Raw genomic sequence first — 23,959 nt, forward strand, 5'->3', positions numbered from 1 at the left:
AGTCGGGGACGCTTTAGGGAAAGTACCCGCGGAGTAAACAGAGACGCTGCTGACAGGCAGTGGACGGTGTAGGCAGCTTTAGGCCGCCATGAACCGGCTGCAGGATGACTACGACCCCTACGCGGTTGAAGAGCCTAGCGACGAGGAGCCAGCTTTGAGCAGGTGGGCCCCCGACCCACCGTAGTCCCCTAAGGTTTCGGGCTGAGGCTCAGCCTTTGAGCGTCTCCATTTGCTGCGCCTCCCTGGCTTGTGCCGACTGTCGGCCAGAGGCTCGGGGCCCCTAGCATCCCACTACGGTTGTGGGAGGCCAACGGGGGCTCCTGGTGGGGTCGCGCAGCCCTTGGGGAGGTGGGCCAGACGTCAGCGCCAGGGCTCTTCCGGAGTCACTGGGGGCCAAACGTAATCTATAAAGACCGTGAGATTGAATTCTGCCTCTACATTTTGCAAGCAGCGTGACCCAAGGCAAGTCACTTTTCCTCGGTTTTACATCTATAAAAAAGGAAATATAATAAGTATGGAGATATATCGTAAGTGTATTGTGATGGTCACAGGACTTCATGTGAAGTGCCTTTTTTGATCACCCAGAGCCGCGATCACACTTGCCTGGTTAAGTCCTCTACTGCTGAGCTACAGCCCCAATCTCTGAAGTGTCTATCTAAAAGACTGACCTGTGAAACAGAAATAAGGGAATATTGAACAGGCAATTTTACTACTGTATGTTTGTTGTGGGCTACAGAGATAAATCACTAAAAGCCTTGGTTTTCAAAGGCTTACATTATATAGGGTTAATAAGATAAAGCATATATTTTGGAAGAGCATTTTAGAAAATGATGGACTGAAATAGACCCAGATGAAGTTCCATGGGAATTTCCAGAAGAGAGGATTTATCCTACATGAGGGAAATTTGTAGTTATATTATCAAGAGATTTCCTGTCAAATTTAGCTGTTTCTGTATCTGTCAGTGGGTCGTATTCATAAACTTTAAAAAGTTAATTCTGTCTCATGAAGCTTTCTGTGAAGTACTTCATTCGTTCACAATGTTTCCTCACTGTTCTGGGGAACAGTTGTAGACATGGAAGATCAGATTGCTGAAAGGATTTCTGTGGTGAAGAGTGAGAATGGATACTAAGATTCCCTGTGAAAAAGTTTCAGTTAATAGGTATTATCTGTGAAAGGAGCTACATTACTTAGTAATTCAGTTTGATTGGAATATAGCAGTGTTTCCTGGATTTGAATTATTCTGTTATCTCCATGTACACCTGTGTTGTTATTGACTTAATATTTTTCTTAAGGTCAATTACTTTTTTTAATGTTTATTTTTTAGTTATAGGTGGACACAATGTCTTTATTTTAATTTATGTGGTGCTAAGGATGGAACCCAGTGCCTCACACATGCTAGGCTAGCGCTGTACCTCTGAGCCACAATCCCAGCCCAGTCAATTACATTTTTATAGTTAAATTTCTTTGTACCCTGCCCCATTGTGGATTGAACCTAGGGGTTCTATACCACTGAGCCACACCCTCCCCCACATACCCCCAGACCTTTTTGAATTTTATTTTTAGAGGGGTTCTCCCTAAATTGCTGAGGCTGACCTGGACTTTTTAAGTCCTTCTTATAAAATATCACCACATGGATCCCTCTTGCTGCTTTTTAACTGTCATGCCTCAGTCTCCCAAGCAGCTGGGATTACAGGTGTGCACCACTGTGCCCAGTTGAAATTAAATTTCTTTAAGGAAGCTTTATAACCTTATGACAGTTGCCACTGGTAAGGTAATTATAAATATTGTGAAAAGAAAATAATGTTATTAGACAGCATTGCTTGCTGAAGGCTCTGACCTCAATGTTATTTTAAAAAGAGATTGGTATTGGTGTGATGTCTGCTCTGGAGGTTGAGGCAGGAGGATTGAAAGTTCAAGGCTATACTCAGCAATTTAGCGAGATCCTGTCTCGAAAAAGAATGGGGAATGTAGCTCAGTGGTACAATGCCTCTGGTTCAATCCCTAGTTACCACCTCCTCCCCCCAAAAAAGGAAAGAAAAAGGAGATATTGGTGTTAGATGGTTAAGAAGTCTCTGTTAGGATTTATTTTTACACTAATTAAACAGAAAACAAAGCCTGTTGCTGTTTGATGGAAACTGGCAGAAGATATGAGACTTCTGGGTCAGAGAAAAGACTACAAGTAGCATAACAAGCATCATGTCATGTTGGTTGCTCTTACTTCTGCATCCTACAGGGGTTCCAAGAAGGGATAGTGCTAGATGAATCTGCATATTCTGTGGGTTTGTGTGGTGATTAAAGAATACTTAAGAGAATCACCTCTTTCAGAGCTGACAATAAATAAACCTACTCTCTGTGCTGGAAGGAAACGTTATCTCATTCCTCAGGGTGGCTTGCTGCAAACACAATGCTGAGAAATGGCCTGAGTGAAGAGTGGTCAGAACCTTGCATTCTTGGCAAACTCAACAAGAATATGCTGAGCTTGTTTTGCCTCTTCCAGCAGTGCTAAAGACTATGACTTGTCTTGAAATAACTACAAGGAATGGAGAAAATTTGCAAAAAGAGGAATGCTCTTGTCTTCTGACTCAATTTTTAAAAAACTTTTTATTTTGAAGTTATTATAGATTCACAAGGAGTTGTAAGAAATAATAGAGAGATCCTGTATACATTTCACAGTTTTCTCCAGTGTTAACATATTAGAAAACTATAGTGCTAGGATATGGACCATGACAGTCAAAATACAGAGCATTTTATCACCACATGGATCCCTTTTGCTGCTCTTTAATTGTCATGCCCACTTCCTTCTCACCTCTGTGCCCTACCTAACTCCTGGCAACCACTTCTCCATTTCTATAATTTTGTCATTTTAGGAATGCTGTGTGAATGGAACCATACACTGTGTAACCTTTTGGGTTTGGCTCTTTTTCACTCAGCATAATTCTCTAGAGACTCATCCAGGTTGTTGCATATATCACTAGTTCATTCCTTTTTTTTTTAATGGCTAAGTAGTATTCCACAGTTTACTCATTGAATGGCATTTGAGTTGTTTCTAGTTTTGGCTGTTGAGAATAAAGCTATTATAAATATTCATGTATAGGTTTTTGGGTGAACTTAAGTTTTCATTTTTTTGGGGGGTAAATGCCTAGGACTACAAAGGTTGGGTTGTGTAATAGTTGCATAATTTATTTTATATGAAACTGCCAAGCTGTACTATTTCACATTCCCATCAGCAGTGTTAACTTATTAGGCTGATCATCCTGCTACCTCTTAAAATAATTTACATTTCACACTTTTGAAATAGTGGATTATAGGATCAGAGTTTCTCAAACTTGACAGCACTGGATGGCATATTGGGTTCTCTTTGGTTGGGAGATATCTTTTTTTGTTGTTGTTTTGTTTTGGTTTTGGTACCAAAGGATTGAACTCAGGGGCATGTGACCACTGAGCCACATCCCCAGCCCTATTTTGTATTTTATTTAGAGATAAGATCTCTAAATAATATTATTTAGTGCCTTGATTTTGCTGAGGCTGGCTTTGAACTCATGATCCTCCTGCCTCAACCTCCTGAGCCACTGGGATTACAGGCATGCGCCACTGTGCTCCACTTGCAGGGGATATCTTGTGCATTATAGGATTTTTTTTTTTTTAAAGAGAGAGCGAGAGAGGGGAGAGAGCGAGAGAGAGAGAGAGAGAGAGAGAGAGAGAGAGAGAGAGAGAATATGAGAATTTTTAATATTTATTTTTTAGTTCTCGGCGGACACAACATCTTTGTTGGTATGTGGTGCTGAGGATCGAACCCGGGCCGCACGCATGCCAGTTGAGCGCGCTACCGCTTGAGCCACATCCCCAGCCCCATTATAGGATGTTTAACAGCATCCCTGGCCTGTAGCCATTGTGTGCAAGTAGCCTATTCTCCCTGTGCCCAGTGGTGACAATCAAAAATTTCTCTAGTCATGTTAAATATGCCCTGGGAGGCAAAATTGCCCCTTGTTAGCTAGATAGAGGGCAGGAAATAATATAGAGATCCTGTATACGGGTAAAGTTGATAAGATTTGTTGGAGCCAGTTTTTTTTTTTTTTTTTTGGTATTGGGGCTTGAACTCAGGGGCACTTGATCACATCCCCAGCCCTTTTTTTGTATTTATTTAGAGCCAAGGTCTCACTGAGTGGCTTAGCACCTTGCTTTTGCTGAGACTGGTTTTGAACTCACAATCCTTCTGCTTCAGCCTCCTGAGCCTCTGGGATTGAAGGGTATTTTTAATGGTGTGCTCAGAGGATTGACCATGGAAGGCTCCTGAGTTGGGTTGTGATGAGATGAGAGTAATTTAGGAAAAATAGTCTGGCAATAGGATTAAGGGTGGAGTGAAAATGATGAGTTTGGAGGCCTAGAGATCCTTAACGTATAGTAGTACAAGCAGGGCTAAAAGGACCTGAGTGAAAATAGTGGTAATGGCTAAAGCCTCAGTCTTTATTGAAATTGGTGTGAATTGTATTTTTCTGATTTACTTTTGGTTTTTCCTTCCAGTACTGGGGATTGAATCCAGGGGTGCTCTATTACTGAGCTATACCCTGAGCCCCTTTTATTTTGTTAGAATCTTGCAAATTACTGAGGCTAGCGTTGAACTTTCTCCATCCTCCTGCCTCAGCCTCTTGAGCAGCTGTGATTGTAGTTGTGTGCCACCATGCCCAGCAAAAGCACTATTCTAAAACAGAACAGAGAAGTCAAATCAGGAATATTCTGTATCTGTTCACTAGTCCGTGAGTAATTGAATATTATTTATGTACTTCAGATTACATTGAAAATTTCACAGGCATTTAATTTACTTTGTTAACATTTTATAGCTTTAAAAATTTTTTTATTTGTAGATGGACCCAATACCATTTATTTATTTATTTATATGTGGTGCTGAGGATTGAACCCAGTACCTTACATGTGCTAGGCAAGCGCTATACTACTGACTACAACCTGGCACCTGTATATGTCTTATTTAAGTATTCAAAACTTAAAAAGCTGCCAGTTCTGTGAAGTAAACTTTTTATTTTTGATGGAATTATGAATTGGTACAATGATTTTTGAAAGTAATATGATAATACAATAAGTCAGAATGATGTTAGTTCTAGACATTTATCCTAAAGAAGTTACATACACAGAAATGTTCATTGTAACATTTAATAACAAAAAGTTTAGAAATAAATGTATGGCATCTATAAGAGGAAATGTTATATAGACTTTAAAAAATTTGGAGTCCAGCACTCTATTGGCACACACCGTAGTCCCAGCTACTTGAGAGGCTGAGGCAGAAGGATCACTTGAGCCCATAAGTTTGAGGTCATGCTGGGCACATAGACTCCATTTGTAAATAACTAAATAGATAGGTAGGTAGGTAGATAGATAAATAAATGGAAATAAGCAAGACAATTGATTTACCAAGTGAGAATTGCTATATATAATATCAAATGTAACCTTGTAAAGTCAAAATTATTAAACAGTGAGATGATGAGAATGAATTTTGAGTGATTTTAATTTTTTAATATTTATATCCTCTGATTTATATGTATTTAGCTCTGAAGATGAAGTGGATGTGCTTTTACATGGAACTCCAGACCAAAAACGAAAACTCATCAGAGAATGTCTTACTGGAGAAAGTGAGTCATCTAGTGAAGATGAATTTGAAAAAGAAATGGAAGCTGAATTGAATTCTACTATAAAAACAATGGAGGACAAATTATCTTCTCTAGGAACAGGTACCCTTTATTTATTTATTTATGTATTTACATTCGGTGCTGAGAATCAAACCCAGGGCCTCGAATGTGCTAGGCAAGCACTCTGCTGCTGAGCCGCAACCCCAGCCCTGGAACAGATACGCTTTTGATTCGGTTTTTATACCTATTTTTATAAGCTCCATAGGACAGGAAGCTTACTCATGCTCTGTGTCTCCAGAACTTTCTATAGGTGCACAGTAAATACTAACTGGGTGAAGGAATTATGTTTGGCAACTGAACCAGAATTTTCTTTGATGACTATGGGAAAATGTCATGCGTTGTTGAAAAGATACTATTTAGCATTATTTATTTGGATAATTTCCTTTTGTAGTTTTTACTCAAGGATAAAAAGAAAGACACATGAGTCTTGTAGTTATTTTGGACATTAGATGTCACTGATAGCAGATTTATTGATGTATCATCATAAATTCCTATTTTAGTAAGTAATAAAACATTTTATATTTTAAATTTGGTCTTTTTGTAAAATGTACCTGACCCAAAATCTAATTTGTGAAAGTAGGACTCTTGTGCACTGGTTTTCATGTTGATATATTGGTATATTATGTATTAACTGGTAAGAACTGAAAGCATATAATAACAACAACAACAACAACAACTAAAGCAACTGTTAATTAGAGGAAGAATGAGGGAGACAGGCATGGAATGACATAAGTATAGGTAATAGTATGGAACTGAGTACAGTTGAAGAGAGGAAGAGTTTGTCTTCCTCATTTCCTTGCCTTTCCTTAGAGCTTTTCTTTCTATTAAGCTCCCTTAAAAAAAGATACTCATTCCCCGTTCTTCACAGTGCACTCCCTGTCTGAAAGATAGAAATTTGTATATGGGCAACCTGAAAAGGTGGCCTTTAAAAAATTTTTTTTTTTAGTTATTGATAGACCTTTATTTTATTTATTTATTTATATGTGGTGCTGAGAATCGAACCCAGTGCCTCACACATGCCAGGCAAGTGTGCTACCACTAAACTCCAACCCCAGCCCCTTCAAAATTTAATTAGATTTTTGGGAAGGAAAAAAGATTTAGAACACTAAATTAAGGTGGGGGGGCAGTTTTCTGTAATTGCATAGGGCATAAAATAAAATATGTCACTATGTGAAAATATTTAACCATCCAAATGAGATTGTGAATAAGTTGATATTACTTTGTGGTAATGGAAGAAGACATGGAAGTTTTTTCTTATGAATTATGTATGATTAGTCTATAAACTCCATTTCTGGTTTTCATAGGGTCTTCTTCAGGAAATAATAAAGTTGGAATAGCTCCGGCAAAGTATTATGATGATATATATTTTGATTCAGATTCTGAGGATGAAGACAAAGCAGGTAAATAACATATCTATCAGCCTTAGCAGTAATATTTTATGAAAAAGGTTTACCTCACTAGTTGATATTAGGATTTTTTTTTTTTTGAGTTTTATTTTTTAAGAAATTTCAGGTGGTAGATGTGAAAATAAAAACAGATTGATTAGTAATAAAAGCTGGGAACAAAGACTTATGAGTACATGGCATTATCAGCAGCACTGCATGGGTGTGCTAGGGAAGGGGAGAATGTGTCCTGACTTAGTACTTCCCCTGCTCAGGGCTCAGGGATCTTTCCCCAGACTCCTTCTAGGTCCTTCAGACTAGTAACATTTGTTTTCTTTTTATATCTTTTTTTTTTTTTTTTTTTGGTATTGAGGATTGAACCCAGGGGTACTTAACCACTGAGCCACATCCTCAGTCCTTTCTTTGTGTGTGTTTTATTTAGAGACAAGGTCTCACTGAGTTGCTTAGTGCCTTGCTTTTGCTGAGGCTGGCTTTGAACTTGAGATCCTCCTGCCTTAGCCTCCAGAGCTTCTGGGATTACAGGCATGTGCCAATGTGCTCGGCTCAACATTTGTTTTCATACTTGCATTTTTTCTGTATTTTTACTTTCCTGAAGAATTTTTCCTAGCTTGTTGGAAAAGCTAATTACATAAGGAATTACACTGGAATATACAAAATAACAAATTTATATTTAAAAGGACGTTTTATACTTTTATATCATTACTTAAAATATTGGTGCGCTAGAATAAATTTAAAAAGTAATGTATGGGGCTGGGGATGTGGCTCAGGCGGTAGCGCGCTCGCCTGGCATGCGTGCGGCCCGGGTTCGATCCTCAGCACCACATACCAACAAAGATGTTGTGTCCGCCGAGAACTAAAAAATAAATATTAAAAAATTCTCTCTCTCTCTCTCTCTCTCTCTCTCTCTCTCTCTCTCTCCTCTCTCACTCTCTCTTTAAAAAAAAAAAAAGTAATGTATGTGCTAGATATGGTGTCACATGCCTATAATTTCTTTTTTTTTTTTTTAAATTAGGTTTTTTTTTTTTTTTAAAGAGAGTGAGAGAGGAGAGAGAGTAAGAGAGAATTTTTAATATTTATTTTTTAGTTCTTGGCGGACACAACGTCTTTGTTGGTATGTGGTGCTGAGGATCGAACCTGGGCCGCACGCATGCCAGGCGAGCGCGCTACCGCTTGAGCCACATCCCCAGCCCACACGCCTATAATTTCATCACTTGGGAGACTAAGGCAGAAGGATCACAAGGTCCAGGCTAGCTTGGACAACCTAGAGACCCCATCTCAAAATAAAATAAATTAAAAAAGGGCTGGGAGTGTAGCTCAGTTTTAGAACAAACCTGGGTTCAACCCCTAGTACTACAAAACAGAACAAACAGAAGTCTAATATATGTAGGCAGCTCTGGGTTTTTTTTTTTTCTTTCTTTCTTTCTTTTGTAAATATTTATTTTTTAGTTGTAATTGGACACAATACCTTTATTTTTTTATTTTTATGTGGTGCTGAGGATTGAACCCAGGTCCTTGCACGTGCTGAGCGAGCATTCTACCACTGAGCCACAACTCCAGCCCTTTTTTCTTTCTTTTTTAATTGTTTTACAGTTCTGGGGATTGAACCTAGGACTGCTTTACCACTGAGCCACATCCCTAGTCATTTTTATTTTTTAGTTTGAGACAGGGTCTAAGTTAAGTTCCCAAACTGGCCTTGGATTTGTGATCCTCCTGCCTCAGCTCCAGAGCAGCTGGGATTACAGGCATGTGCTACTATGCCTAGCTTCTTTCTTTCCTCTTTTCCTTTCCTTTTTCCTTCCTTGTTCTGGGGATCAAATCCAGGGCCCTGAGCATACTAGGCAAGCATTCTACTATTGAGCTATGCTCCCAGCCCTGTATTCCAATTATTTTTTTCTGATACTAGGGATTTAATACAGGTTGCTCTACTGATGCACTATATCCCTAGGCCTTTTTATTTTTTATTTTGAGACAGGGTCTCACTAAGTTGCCCGGGCTGGCCTTGATAACTTGGTGAGATCCTGTCTCAAAAAAAAAAACAAAAAACAAACAAAAAGGGCTGGGCATGTAGCTCAGTGGTAGAGCCCACCTGGGTCAATCCTCATTACCCTCACCACCAAAAAAAGAGAAAAAAAATTTTTTCTTTTTAAGGATAATTAAAATAAATATGTAGCTTGGTAAACAGGAGATTCTTCATTTTATGTTAAAGAAGTGTGAACTTTACCAACGATACTTAGCTATATCCTTAACTTTTAAAAACATTAGCACAGGTGACCAAGAAAAAAAAGAAGAAACGACACAGGATTCCAACAAATGATGAATTACTATATGATCCTGAAAAAGATAACAGAGACCAGGCCTGGGTTGATGCACAGAGAAGGGGGTAAGAATTTAAATTTAATATTTAGACTCTTTAGGAAAAAATGGTTGAAAATGATTTTTACTACATTTGTATTTTATATATGTCTATGTTTATATACATACACACACAACAAAGAGGTTTGAAGAAAAAAACCTGCAAATTTATTTTGAAAATAATCAGCAAATTTTATTAAACAACTCATTTTTAAAAACTACTGTTGAGTTCAAACTGTTGTAGTCAATCTCTCCCTTCAAGAAACAAAACTGACTTTTTTCAGATAGACACAATTTTTTCTTTTTGGTACCAGGTATTGAATTCAGGAGGGTACTTGACCACTGAGCCACATTCCCAGCCCTATTTTTTATTTTATTTAGAGACAGGGTTTCACTGACTTGTTTAGTGCCTCACAGTTACTGAGGCTGGCTTTGAACTCGCAATCCTCCTGTCTCAGCCTCCCAAGCTGCTGGGGTTACAGGTGTGTGCCACCACACCCCGCAGAATAGATACAGTTTTGAATTACATTGAGATTAAGAGTTTATGTGGGGCTGGGGTTGTGGCTCAGTGGTAGACCACTCACCTAGCATGTGCGAGACCTGGGTTCAATCCTCAGCACCACATAAAAATAAATAAATAAAAAATTAAAGGTATTGACAACTACAACTAAAAAAAAGAGTTTATGTGGATGAAGAGAAGATATTGTTTAGTACCTGATTTGTTCCATTCACAAATTAGATTTTTTTAAAATTCACATAACCTGAAATTGACCATTTTGTTTATTTTTTATATATTTTTGTTGCTGCATTATGATTATACATAATACTGGGATTCCTTATGCCATATTTGTACATGTATTAACATAATTTGATCAGTCTCATTCCCTAGTACTTTCCCTTTCCTTTCTCTCTTCCCTTTCTTTGATTTGCTTGCTCTACTCTACTGATCTCCCTTCTATGATTACTATTATTATTTTAATTATTGCATTATAATTGTATGTGGGATTTATTGTGGTATATTCATATATGGACATAGCATTTTTTTTTTTTCATTACTTGGGATTGAACCCAGGGGTGTTCTGAGTTACATCCCCACCCTTTTTATTTTTTTGAGATAGGCTGTCATTCACTTGCTGAGGCTGACCTCAAAACTTGGAAGCCTCCTGCCTCAGCTTCCCAAATAATAGGGATATAGGCATGCACTACTGTACCTGGCAAAAGTGTCCATTTTAAAGTGAACAATCTAGTGGTGTGTATCACTACCTCTGTCTAGTTTCAAACCATTTTTATAATTTTTATCATCTCAAAAGGAAAATCCTGTATTAAGTAGTTTTTCTCTCTCTTCCCATATCCCCTGGAAATATGGGAACACATATTGTGTTCCAGATCTGTGTTCTATCTCAGTGGATTTACCATTTTTGATATTTCAGCTAATGGAATATTCTACAATATGTGACTTTTTGTATTTGATTTCTTCCACTGGTCATGTTTTTGAGGTTCATCTACATTGTAGCATATATTACTACTTCTTTCCTTTTTATGGCTAAATAATATTTCCTTGTATGTATATACATAGATCAGTTTGTTTATCCATTCATTCATTGAGGAACATTTGTGTTGTTTTTCCTTCTGACTATTGGGAATAGTGTTGCTGTGAATATTGATGTACAGTTATCTATTACGTCTATACTTTCATTTCTTTTGGTTACATGCCCAGGAATGGAACTGTTACATCATATGGTAATTCTATATTTAACTTTCGTGTGGTAGTAGGGATCAAACCCAGGACCTCACATGTGCTAGGCAAGTACCCTACCACTGAGCCGTACCCCAAGCCCTGTATTTAACCTTTTTGTGGGGGGGGTGGGGGGTAGTACTGGGGATTGAACTCAGGGGCATTTGACCACTGAGCCACATCCCCAGCCCTGTTTTATATGTTTTTAGAGACAGGGTCTCACTGAGTTGCTTAGCACCTTGCTTTTTGCCAAGGATGGCTTTGAATTTGTGATCTTCCTGTCTTAGCCTCCCAAGCTGCTGGAATTAACAGGCATGTACCACCGTGCCTGGCTGTATTTAACTTTTTGAGGGATCACCACTATTTTCTACAATGACTGAAGCATTTTGCATTTCCCCCAGCAGTATACAAGGTTTACAAATTTTATTTTGATGTAAAGGCTAATTTGTCACAAAACTAAAAGGTAGGCAACTTACCACCATTATCTAGTGCTTTGCCAACCTGTTATGTTTCAGAATCACCAGGGCAGATTGAAATGCAGACCTTTGAATCTTATTTGAGGTGGTGATTTTTTATGTAATGCTGGGGATGTGCCTCTCACATGCTAGGCATGTGCTCTACTCCTGAGCTACATGATTAACACCTAGGAGGACTTGTTTCACCTCTGGTGGGGTCCAGATATCTATATTTTTCAAGTCTGGAGAGATTACTATTGGTGGGGGATCTTTGTATACCATCTTTAACTTTTGCTTTCCAGCCTTATCCAGTTTTTCTCTTCTTGTTCTATTTATACATCACTTTTTCCTTTGCCCCCGTGTTTATTTAATGAATATTTTTTGATTACTCATAGCCATGGGATGAACATTTTAAATGCTATAAATAATATATTTTTAAGTAACTTTTTAAACTTTTTTGTAGTTGTAGATGGACAGAATGCCTTTATTTTGTTTATTTTTATGTAGTGCTAAGGATTGGACCCAGTGCCTCACATGTGCTAGGCAAATACTCTGCCATTGTACTTTAGCCCCAGCCCTTAAGTGCTGTAAGTAATAAATATTGAGATGGTCAAGGAACTTACAGTGTAGCTCTTTAGTCTGGTAACAAAATTTATCAATGATGTAAGATGGGATTTTGGTTTTTTTGTTAGTATAGAGATTGAACCCAGGGGTGCTACCACTGTGCTACATCCCCAGCCCTTTTTAAATTTTATTTTGAGACAGGGACTCATTGAGTTGCCCAGGTTGGCCTTAAACTTTTGATTCTCCTGCCTTAGCCTCTCCATCAGCTTGGATTATAGGTGTGGGCTGCCACACCTGGCTTAATGGTTCCTTTAATTGGAGACTTGCATTAGAAGCAAGATTTTAATGTGTTTTTTTCTTAATTTCTTTTTGCATTCCAGTTATCATGGTTTTGGGTTACAGAGGCCACGTCATCAACAGCCTGTTCCAAATAGTGATGCTGTTTTGAATTGCCCAGCTTGCATGACGACACTGTGCCTTGATTGTCAAAGGTAATGGATGAATGGTTAAACACACACAGGGAAAAAAAAAATTGGTAGTCCTTTGTTCAAATCACAAATAGACTTTTGTTACTCAGGAATTCTGATATAGTTCTGTACCCATATCCTTTGTGTTACATGACTAATCTCTTTATAATTTTGACTATGCATGGTTCTGTAAAAAAGTAGCTTTTTAAAATTAATTAATTAATTTTTTTTTTTTTTTTTTTTTTTTTTTGGTGACACTGGGAAATAAACCCAGGGTCTATACATGTTAGGCAAGTACTCCACCCTTGTGCAACATGTATAGCCCAGAGTAGCTTTTTATTATTTCTTTTTTTTTTTTGGTACTGGGGATTGAACTCGACCACTTAGTCACATCCCCAGCCCTATTTCATATTTTATTTGGAGCTAGGGTCTCACTGAGTTGCTAAGCTCCTTGTTTCTGTTTTTGTTTTTGTTTTGGTACTGAGGATTATTTGACCACTGAGCCACATCCCCAGCCCTATTTTGTATTTTATTTATTTATTTGTTTGTTTGTTTATTTATTTATTTATTTAAAGAGAGAGTGAGAGAGGAGAGAGAGTGAGAGAGAGAGAGAATTTTTTTTTTTAGATATTTATTTTTTAGTTCTCGGCGGACACAACGTCTTTGTTGGTATGTGGTGCTGAGGTTCGAACCCGGGCCGCACGCATGCCAGGCGAGCGCGCTACCTCTTGAGCCACATCCCCAGCCCCTTGTATTTTATTTAGAGACAGGTTCTCGCTGAGTTGCTTAGCACATTGCTTTTGTTGAGGCTGGCTTTGAACTTGCAATCCTTCTGTCTCAGCCTCCTGAGCTGCTGGGATGCACCACCACACCCAGCTAGAAGTAGCCTTTTAAATAAAGCATTTCTCAGTAATAATAAGGATTCAGTGAAATTGCATTTATGGGGCTGGGGATGTGGCTCAAGTGGTAGCGCGCTCGCCTGGCATGCGTGCGGCCCGGGTTCGATCCTCAGCACCACATACAGACAAAGATGCTGTGTCCACCAAATACTGAAAAATAAATATTAAAGTTCTCTCTCTCTCTCTCCCTCTTTCTCACTCTCTCTCACTCTTCCTTAAAAAAAAAAAAAGAAATTGCATTTATGTTGTAGAATTACATAATCTTTTAAAGGAAAAAAATCACTTCTCTACTCATAGTACTTCTGATGCCAAATCTGGGATTTTTCCCTCCTCACAAAAAGCATTTCTCCAATTTTCTGTACACTGTGTGTTCTACAATTTAATTCTGACTCGCTACCTGGAGTTAGCATCAACGCCACAGGTTAAGTTCATTCTCAAAGACTACCTCCTTCTTTTGATGCTAGTAATCAAGTAGTAGGTCCTCAAGTTACCTCCATTTCTATTCAAGTTGAATACAAATTAGGGGTTCCTTTATTACAAAGAATACAAACAAAACAGCTAGATGTAGAGGCATTTGACTGCAGGAGCTCTGTGGGGATGTAATACCCTCATAGGACATGGATGTGTTCACCAGGCTGGAAGATTTTGGAACCCTTTACTTTTATGGGTTTAATTGCATAGGTTTGTTCCATTATATAGACACCATTGGCAAAATCATTGGCCATTAGTGATTAATTCAATCTCTAGCTCTTTTCCCTTCCCTGGAGGTAGGATTGGGTGGGTATGGATCTAAAAGTTTCAACCCTTCTCCAATCAATCATGCTTGGTTTTTCTGTTTGTTTGTTTTTTTTAGATATAAGACAAGCCTCCATATCTCATTAGCATATAAAATATAATGTTATTATTCCACAGATTCTAAGAATCTTGGAAGCTCTTATGTCAGGGACAGACCCGAGATCAAAAGTTATAGTAATAACAAAAGGTGCTGTTATCACTCAGGAAATTGCAAGTGTTTTAGGAGCTCTGTGTTAGGAACTGAAAGCAGAGCACAAATATATATTTATTATTATGTCACATCTCTAAAATACACTTTTTTATTGTGGTAAACTCTATATAAAAATTTATAATTTTAACTATTTTTAAGAGTACAATTCAGTGGCATTAATGCTATCATAGTCTGATGCAGCCAACACCGCCATCCATTTCCAGAACTTTTGATCATCCCAGGAATTCTGCACCCATTATATAATAACTCCCTATTCTCCAATCTCATCAGCCCCTGGCAACCTCTGTTCTACTTTGTTTCTCAGACTATTCACTTTTAATGTATAGAAAATTATTATTTTTTTAAACACTTTTTTTTTTTTTAGTTGTAGATGGACACAATATCTTTATTTATTTTTATGTGGTGCTGAGGATCGAACCCAGTGCCTCACACGTGCAAGGCAGGCACTCTATCTCTGAGCTACAGCCCCAGCCCCTAGAAAATTATTTATATGTGTGACGAATTTCTGAAGCTTTGCTTAATTTTTATTAGCTCTAACAGGTTTTTTTGTGTGTGAGAGTATATGTGTGTGTATGTGAGATGTGTAAGCTTTAGGGTTTTCTTTATTTTTTAGTTGTAGTTGGACACAATACCTTGATTTTATTTATTTGTTTTTATGTGGTGCTGAGGATTGAACCCAGGGCCTTGCTAGTGCTCCATGAGCGCTCTACCACTGAGCCACAACCCCAGCCCCAGCTTTAGGGTTTTCTACATAAAAGTTCACGCTGTCCTTGAGCAGAGATAATTGAGGTAATTTACTTTTACCTCTTCCTTTCCAATTTAGATGACTTCTTTTTCCTTTTGGTACTGGGACTTGAACCAGGGGTGCTTTGCCAGTAAACTGTATCCCAATCCCTTTGTATATTTTACTTGAAGACAGGGTCTTACTAAGTTGCTTAGGTTCTTGCTTAGTTATTGAGGCTGGCCTCCAACTTGTGATCCCACTGCCTCAGCCTCCAGAGTAGCTGAGATTACATGTATGAACCACCACACCCTGCTTTTCTAGTTTGTTTATTTATTTATTTATATTTTTATTTATTATTTTTGGTATTAAACTCGGGGACAGTCAACCACTGAGCCACATCCCTATCTCTATTTTGTATTTTATTTAGAAATAGGGTCTCACTGAGTTTGTTAGGGCCTCCTTAAATTGCTGAGACTGGCTTTGAACTCGAGATCCTCCTGTCTCAGCCTTCCAGCCACTGGGATTACAGGCATGAGCCACTTCGCCTGGCTGGTCTAGTTTATTTTTATTAGCTAGTTTAAGGTTTCAGATTCTCTGCAATAGTCAATTTTTTTAAGTATTGTAATTTGATTTTTAAAAACTTATTCTAATTAGTTATACATGACAGTAGAATGCACTTTGATACATCTACAAAGATGGAGTATAATTTCTCATTCTTCTGGTTGTACATGATATAGAATCCCACTGGTTGTATAGTTATATTTTTATGTAAGGTAATAATGTCTGATTCATTCTACTATCCTTCTTACCCTCTCAACCCTCCCCTTCACTCCCCTCTACTTAATCTAAATTAACTCTATTTTTCCCTAGCACTGCCTCCCCATCCCGCAACCTATTGTGAATTAGCATCCACCTATCAGATAAAACATTCAGCCTTGGGGCTGGGGATGTGGCTCAAGCGGTAGCGCGCTTGCCTGGCATGCGTGCGGCCCGGGTTCGATCCTCAGCACCACATACCAACAAAGATGTTGTGTCTGCCGAGAACTAGAAATAAAATATTGAAAATTTTCTCTCTCTCTCTCTCTCTCTCTCTCTCTCTCACTCTCTCTTTAAAAAAAAAAAAATTCAGCCTTTGGTTTTTGGGGATCGGCTTATTTCACTTAGCATGATATTCTCTAGCTCCATTCATTTATCAGCAGATGCCATAATTCCATTCTTCTTTAAGGCTGAGTAATATTCTATTGTGTATATATACCACATTTTCTTTATCCATTCATCTGTTGAAGGACACCTAGGTTGGTTCCAAAGTTTAGCTATTGTGAATTGAGCTGCTATAAACATTATATGGCAGTGTCACTGTAGAATGCTGATTTTAAGTTTTTTGGGTATAAACTGAGGAGTGAATAGCTGGGTCTAAGTTTTCTGAGGTGTCTCCAAACTGTTTTCCATAGTGGTTGCACCAGTTTTCAGTCCCATCGGCAATGTATGAGTGTACCTTTCCCCCCACATCCTCACCAACACTTATTATTGCTTGTATTCTCTTTTTTGGTGGGGGGGTGTTCTGCTGCGCGACCAGCACACTAGCTTCATACTAGAGGTTCCAAACATAGAAGTTAACTAGTGAGATCAAAATAAAGACACATAAAACTAAATTTACCTTTTTCTTGCCCAGCTAAGAGGCGGCCCTTCCCGGCTCCTGCCTCAAGCCACCTGATGTGGTAGCGAGGTTTACACAAGAGACCAGCAGGAGAGAGGGGGAAGCACGCCAGAGAGTGGGCTTTTATTGGGGAACAAAAAATTCAGGGGAAAATTCCATCCAATGAAGGCCGAGGGGGACAGCATTCCAAGGTCAGGGTCAGTGATTGGTTTCAGGGTTAATGGTCAGTCACACCCCCACACAGACAGGCTCTCCCACTTGAAAAGGGTGGGGATAAAGCTCTGACACAGCTGGCCTGAGCGCCTCACACCAAGTCAGGGAAGTACCCAATCATGTGTGAGAACGGCTTCCCACAGGGGGTGGTATTGGGGATTGAATTTAGGTGCTTGACCACTGAGCCACATCGCCAGCCCTATTTTGTATTTTATTTTATTTTATTTATTTATTTATTTTCTTTTTTTATTGTTGGTCGTTCAAAACATTACATAGTTCTTAATATATCATATTTCACAGTTTGATTCAAGTGGGTTATGAACTCCCATTTTTACCCCGTATACAGATTGCTGAATCACATCATTTACACTTCCATTGATTTACACATTGCCATTCTAGTGTCTGTTGTATTCTGCTGCCTTTCCTATCCTCTACTATCCCCCCTCCCCTCCCCTCCCCTCTACTCTCTCTACCCCCTCTACTGTAAATCTTTTCTTCCACTTGTATTATTTTCCCCTTACCCCTCACTTCCTCTTGTATGTAATTTTGTATAACCCTGAGGATCACCTTCCATTTCCATGGAATTTCCCTTCTCTCTCCCTTTCCCTCGCACCTCTCATCCCTGTTTAATGTTAATCTTCTTCTCATGCTCTTCGTCCCTACTCTGTCCTTAGTTACTCCCCTTATATCAAAGAAGACATTTGGCATTTGTTTTTTAGGGATTGGCTAGCTTCACTTAGCATAATCTGCTCTAATGCCATCCATTTCCCTCCAAATTCTATGATTTTGTCATTTTTTAATGCAGAGTAATACTCCATTGTGTATAAATGCCACATTTTTTTTATCCATTCATCTATTGAAGGGCATCTAGGTTGGTTCCACAATCTTGCTATCGTGAATTGTGCTGCTATGAACATCGATGTAGCAGTGTCCCTGTAGCATGCTCTTATTAGGTCTTTAGGGAATAGACCGAGAAGGGGAATAGCTGGGTCAAATGGTGGTTCCATTCCCAGCTTTCCAGGAAATCTCCATACTGCTTTCCAAATTGGCTGCACCAATTTGCAGTCCCACCAACAATGAACAAGTGTACCCTTTTCCCCACATCCTATTTTGTATTTTAGAGACAGGGTCTCACTGAGTTGCTTGGGGCTTCGCTAAGTTACTGAGGCTGGTTTTAAACTCAAAATCCTTCTGCCTCAGCCTCCCAAGGCACTAGGATTTCAGGCATGTGCTGCTGCACCTGGCTTATTGCTTGTATTTTTGATAATTGCCATTCTAACTAGAGTGGGATAAAATCTTGGAGAAGTTTTGATTTGCATTTTTCCAATTGCTAAAGATGTTGAACATTTTTGCACATATTTGTTGATGGATTGTGTTTCTTCTGTGTCTGTTGAGTTCCTTAGCCCATTTATTGATTGGGTTATTTGGGTTTTTTGGTGGTGTTTTTTGAGTTCTTTATATATTCTGAAGATTAATGCTCTATCTGAGGTACATGTGGTAAAGATTTTCTCCCATTCTGTAGGCACTCTCTTTATGTTATTGATTGTTTCCTTTTCTGAGAAGAAGCTTTTTAGTTTGAATCCATCCCATTTATCGACTGTTGATTTTACTTCTTGTCTTGTTAAGGAAGTCAGATTCTAGGCTGACATGATGACGATTTGGGCCTACTTTTTGTTCTGTTAGGCACTGGGTCTTTGTTCTAGTGCCTAGGTCTGTGATCTACTTTGAGTTGAAGTTTGTGCAGAGTGAGAGGGGTTTAATTTCATTTTGTTACATGTGGCTTTCCAGTTTTCCCAGGACCATTTGTTGAATAGGCTATCTTTTCACCAGTGAATGTTTTTGGCACCTTTGTCTAGTATGATAACTGTATTTATGTGGGTTTGTTTCTGTGTCTTCTGTGTCTTCTACTTGGTTTATGTGTCTTGTTTTGGTGCCAATAACATGCTGTTTTTGTTACTGTTGCTCTGTAGTATAGTTTAAGGTCTGGTATTGTGATGCCACCTGCTTCACTCTTCTTGCTAAGGATTGCTTTGGCTATTCTGGGTCTCATTTTTCCAAATGAATTTCATGTTTGCTTTTCTAGTTCTATAAAGAACTAAGTTACTTTATGATCTCACAGTAGAAATTGGTCTTAGTAAAGTTGTTATTACATATTAATGTGGAGTTCTGATACAGTGGAGTAGATGGGGGAGGCTGAGGCAGGATTGCAAGTTTGAAGCCAGTCTGTGCAACTCAGTGAGAACCTATTTCAAAATAAAATTTAAAAAGGGCTGGTGATATAGTAAGTGGTGGAGTGCCCCTGGGTTCAAACCCTAGTACTACAAAAACAAAGAAAGCAAAACAAGGGGCTGGAGCTGTGGCTCAGCGGTAGCACACTTGCCTAGCATGTGAGAGGCACTGGGTTAGATTCTCAGTACCACATATAAATGAAAAAATAAAGGTCTATCAATAACTAACTAACTAACTAACTAAATAAGCAAAACAGACCAAACAAAACAACAACAACAACAAAAAACAACAAGAGCTGGGCATGGTGGTGCACAACTGTAATCCCAATGATTTGTGAGGCTGAGGCAGCCTCGGCAATTAGTGAAGCCATAAACAATTTAGCAAAACCCTGTCTCAAAATAAAAAATAAAGTCATTAAGATATAACTCAATATAAGTGCCCCGGCTTCAATCCCTGGTAATAAAAAACAAAACCAACCAACCAACAAACAAACAAAACAAAACAAAAAAAACCCTCAACAACCAATCTAGTAGAGTAAAAGGGATTTTGTTGTTGTTGTTGTTGTTTTTGCCCCTAAAGTGATAGTTTTTTCCTCTTTCTTTGTTTCTCTCTCTCTCTTGAAACCAGTGCCTAACACATTAGTCAAGTGCTCTACCATGAAGCTTTTTTATTGGATGGATACTTCTCAGAGTCTCATGTAACTTAAACTTCAAATAATACAAGACAAAGGGCTGAGAGTTTCAGGTTTTAGCCAAAGTGTGGCTACTTTGAGCCTGAGTGTGAGGGTGTGTATTATATAATTTGTAGATAGAGTCAAGATCACCTGGGTGTAGTAGTATGTGTCTGTAGTCTCAATTTATTGCTTGAGCCCATGAGTTCAAGGCCAGCTTGGGCCATATAGTGAGATCCTGTGTTTTTTTTTTTTTTTTTTAAACAACAAAAAAACCACATACACACAAAAACAACAAAACAAGAACTCAGTTCAGAGAAATTATTTGTTCTGATATGCAAGAAATTTAGAGAAAGGGAAAAACACTGTGAGCATGTGATACGAAATTCTTATAGATATGAGACAGAATAGTCATCCAAGTACCTCCTCACATATGTACCATTAACTAGAACTCTTTATCATTGAACATAGTTTTGAAAGATTGTTTTACCAGGTTTGTTAATCAGTTTTTGTCACCATGACCAAAATATGAACAAGAACAACTAGAGGTGTATAAGTTTAGTTTGGCTCATGGTGTCAGAGGTTCAGTCCGTGGTATGCCAAGTCCATTGTTCTGAGCCCCAAGAAAGACAGAACATCATGGCTGAAGGGCGTGTCAGAGGAAGCTGCTCAGAACAGGGCAGCAGGGAAGGGGTCACAGAGAAGATGGACCCTTCCAGACCACAGCCCCAGTGACCCACCTTCTCCAAACACACCTTACCTGCCTACAGTTACCACTTAGTTAGTACATTCAAACTAGGATGAGCTGATTAGGTTATAGCTCTTATAATTTAATTTCACCTCTGAACATTTCCTATGTTAACACAGGAGCTTTTGGGGAATACCTCATATGCAAGCCATGATACCAGAGAAGCACCAATTTGTATGTTCTTTTTTTGTTTTTTGTACCAGGGATTGAATCCAGGAGCACTTAACCGTGGAGGCACATCCCCAGCCCTTTTTTGTATTTTATTTAGAGATGGGGTCTCCCTGAGTTGCTTAGGGCAACTCACTAAGTAGCTGAGGCTGGGTTTGAACTTGGTATCTTCCTGGTTCAGCCTCCTGAGCTGCTGGGATTATAGGTGTGTGCCACTTCATCAGCCAATTTGTATGTTCTTAATTCCTGGCGGTTGTGGTAGTGGAGAAGGTGAAGAGTAACATTTAGAATTAATGAGACCCCTGTTTTTAGCCTGATAGATATTTCTGTTTTATGACGTTCATGGGGAAAAAAGATAGCAACTTGAGAAGGAAAAATATTGTGTATGAAGATGAAAAGTTTAAAGAGCAATTCAAAAAACTTTTTTTTTTTCCTGGGATAAAAGTTACTTTTAAAGAAGCTGGGCAAGGGCTGGGGATGTGGCTCAAGCCGTGTGCTTGCCTGGCATGCGTGTGGCCCGGGTTCGATCCTCAGCACCACATACCAACAAAGATGTTGTGTCCGCCGAGAACTAAAAAATAAATATTAAAAATTCTCTCTCTCTCTCTCTCTCTCTCTCTCTCTCTCTCTCTCCCCCCCCACCTCTCTCACTCTCTCTTTAAAAAAAAAAAAAAAAAAAAGAAGCTGGGCATGTTGGTGCAAGTCTGTAATCCCAGTGATTTGGGAGCCTGAGGCCAAGAGGATTGTGAGTTTAGGGCCATCCTGGGCAACTTGGCGAGACCCTGTCTCCAAATAAAAAACAAAAGGGTCTGGGGATACAGAGAGCTTGCCTAGCATGCATGAGGCCCTGAGTTCAAAACCCAGTACCTAAATAAAGAAGATGGAGGGCTGAGAGTTTCTGATTTTAGCCGAAGTATAGCCACCTTGAATCTGGGTATGAAGGTGTTTACTATCCAATTTATATTTCAGTTTCTTCCACATTTTATTTTAGGCTTGATACAATTAAATATTGCAGTATCTATGGAAATTTTTGTGGCAAAGCACCCCTGGGTTCAATCCCCAGTACCTAAATAAATAAATAAGATATAGATTTCTTTTCTTTCTTTTTTTTTTTTTTTAAATAGACTTCTAGGGGCTGGGTTGTGGCTCAATGGTAGAGTGCTTGCCTAGCATGTGCAAGGCCCTGGGTTCAAGCCTCAGCACACATAAAAATAAATAAGTAAATTAAGGATATTGTATCCAACTAAAAAAAAAATAGACTTCTAATTGCTACAAGGTAATTGTACATATTTATGAGGTACAGTATGACATTTCAATACATATTTATAATGTGTAATGATCAGATAAGTGTAATTGGCATATCTATTACAAATATAACATCATTGTTTTTTTTTTTTTTTTTTGTACCAGGGATTGAATAACATCATTGTTTTATACTAGTGTTCATTAAAAAGTTTCCTCCTAGGGTTGGGGTTGTGGCTCAGTGGCGGAGCACTTGCCTAGCACATGTGAGGCACTGAGTTCAATCTTTAGTACCACATAAAAATGAACAGATAAAATAAAGGCATTCTGCCCATCTACAACTACAAAATTAAAAAAAAAAGTTTCTATTTTAAAACAACTTTTAGATTTCCTTAAATTTGCTGTTTTGTTTCCATGTTTATTTTAGTCAGTTTTTGGTTTTCTCAATTTTATCTAAAAGAATAACTGTTAATTTAGAAAATAAATTAATATTCTCCATTTCATTTTCCTCTTAGGCATGAATCCTACAAAACTCAATATAGAGCAATGTTCGTGATGAATTGTTCTGTCAACAAAGAGGAGGTTCTAAGATATAAAAACTCAGAGAACAGGAAGAAAAGGCGGGGCTATAAGAAGATGAAGTCTAACCATGAAGACTCTGCAGAGCAGGCAGAGACAGAAGTGGAAGAAATCTATCACCCAGTCATGTGTACAGAATGTTCCACAGAAGTGGCAGTCTACGACAAGGATGAAGTCTTTCATTTTTTCAATGTTTTAGCAAGCCATTCCTAAACAGCTCAGCTGGCGTGCATTACCTAATACTGTATTTAAGGCAAATATGTACAGTTATTTTCCTTCTGTCTATCCATATCATTAATTGATGTTGAGTTATTTGAGGAAGCAGTATTTTATCTTATGAATAATGGTTATTAAACTTTATCTCCTCACCTCTTTTTTTTTTTCCTTTAGTTTTCTTACGAATACTGATGGAACTGATTATTCATTCCCTTTTTGATGGACATTTGGAAACTGGGGTTTTTGTTTATTAAGGCTCTTTAAAATTAAAATGTTCTGGAGTTATAACTAATCTTTGTTTCTGAGTATCTTAATCCATTTTATCTTTCTATAACAAAATACCTGAGGTCAAGTGCTTTATGAACAAAAGAAGTTTATTAAGCTTAGAGTTTTGGAGGCTAAAGGCAGATGGCTGTTCCCATCTTTTTGGCCTCTGTGAGGGCCCCTCCGCCCCGGCACTGGGTCATATCATGGGCAATGGCAGGATAGTATAGTATCATGGCCAAATCATATTTGAGAGGGAAAGATCAGATGGTGATACAGGAAACCAGAGAGGGATTCAGAGGTTAGGCTTACTCAGACTAACTGAGGTCCTTGGAGAACTATATTAATCCCTTCCCAGGGCAGTAACCCTAGTGATCTAACCACCTTCCACTAGGCCCCACCTCTTAAAGGTTCTACCACCTATGCGCATTGCCAAACTGAAAAACTGAAAAACAACATCTGCACAACAATCTATATTCATAACCTTGATATGATTACATTGGAAACTATTTCCCAGACTTCTGTCTGCATCGTTTTTGCTAAGGAATATAATTATTCTTGCCCCCTCCCCACTGTGGAGTGACAGTGTTTAGCAAATGTTACAATTCCATGGAGTTGTAATGTTCTAACTGTAACAATTGTACACTTTAAAATAAAAATTCATGCTTG

General features: G+C 38.5%; 1 protein-coding gene across 3 annotated transcripts; it reads left to right on the forward strand.

The window, feature by feature from the left end:
• Positions 1–23,959, forward strand: EAPP (E2F associated phosphoprotein). Of its 3 annotated transcripts, XM_081293627.1 has the most exons (6): positions 1–162; positions 5,560–5,741; positions 7,004–7,099; positions 9,365–9,482; positions 12,589–12,699; positions 22,747–23,959. In XM_081293627.1, exons 1-6 carry the CDS (start codon positions 89–91, stop codon positions 23,021–23,023), a joined length of 858 nt encoding a protein of 285 aa, XP_081149753.1. In that variant the 5' UTR covers positions 1–88; the 3' UTR covers positions 23,024–23,959. The 3 variants fall into 3 exon arrangements, with proteins under 3 accessions (XP_081149753.1, XP_081149754.1, XP_081149755.1); XM_081293628.1 differs by lacking the exon at positions 12,589–12,699 and having other exon boundaries at positions 2–162; XM_081293629.1 differs by lacking the exon at positions 9,365–9,482 and having other exon boundaries at positions 7–162; positions 22,747–22,873.

The sequence above is a fragment of the Spermophilus citellus genome, assembly GCF_964194105.1.
Source record: "Spermophilus citellus genome assembly, chromosome: 4".
Lineage (NCBI taxonomy): Eukaryota > Metazoa > Chordata > Mammalia > Rodentia > Sciuridae > Spermophilus > Spermophilus citellus.

Bases quoted from the DNA above. Each gene is read 5' to 3' on its own strand.
- EAPP (XM_081293627.1), top strand. From the start codon at position 89: ATGAACCGGCTGCAGGATGACTACGACCCCTACGCGGTTGAAGAGCCT. The intron at 5,742-7,003 runs GTACCCTTTATT...TGGTTTTCATAG, and splicing joins ATTATCTTCTCTAGGAACAG to GGTCTTCTTCAGGAAATAAT. The intron at 12,700-22,746 runs GTAATGGATGAA...TTTTCCTCTTAG, and splicing joins CTGTGCCTTGATTGTCAAAG to GCATGAATCCTACAAAACTC.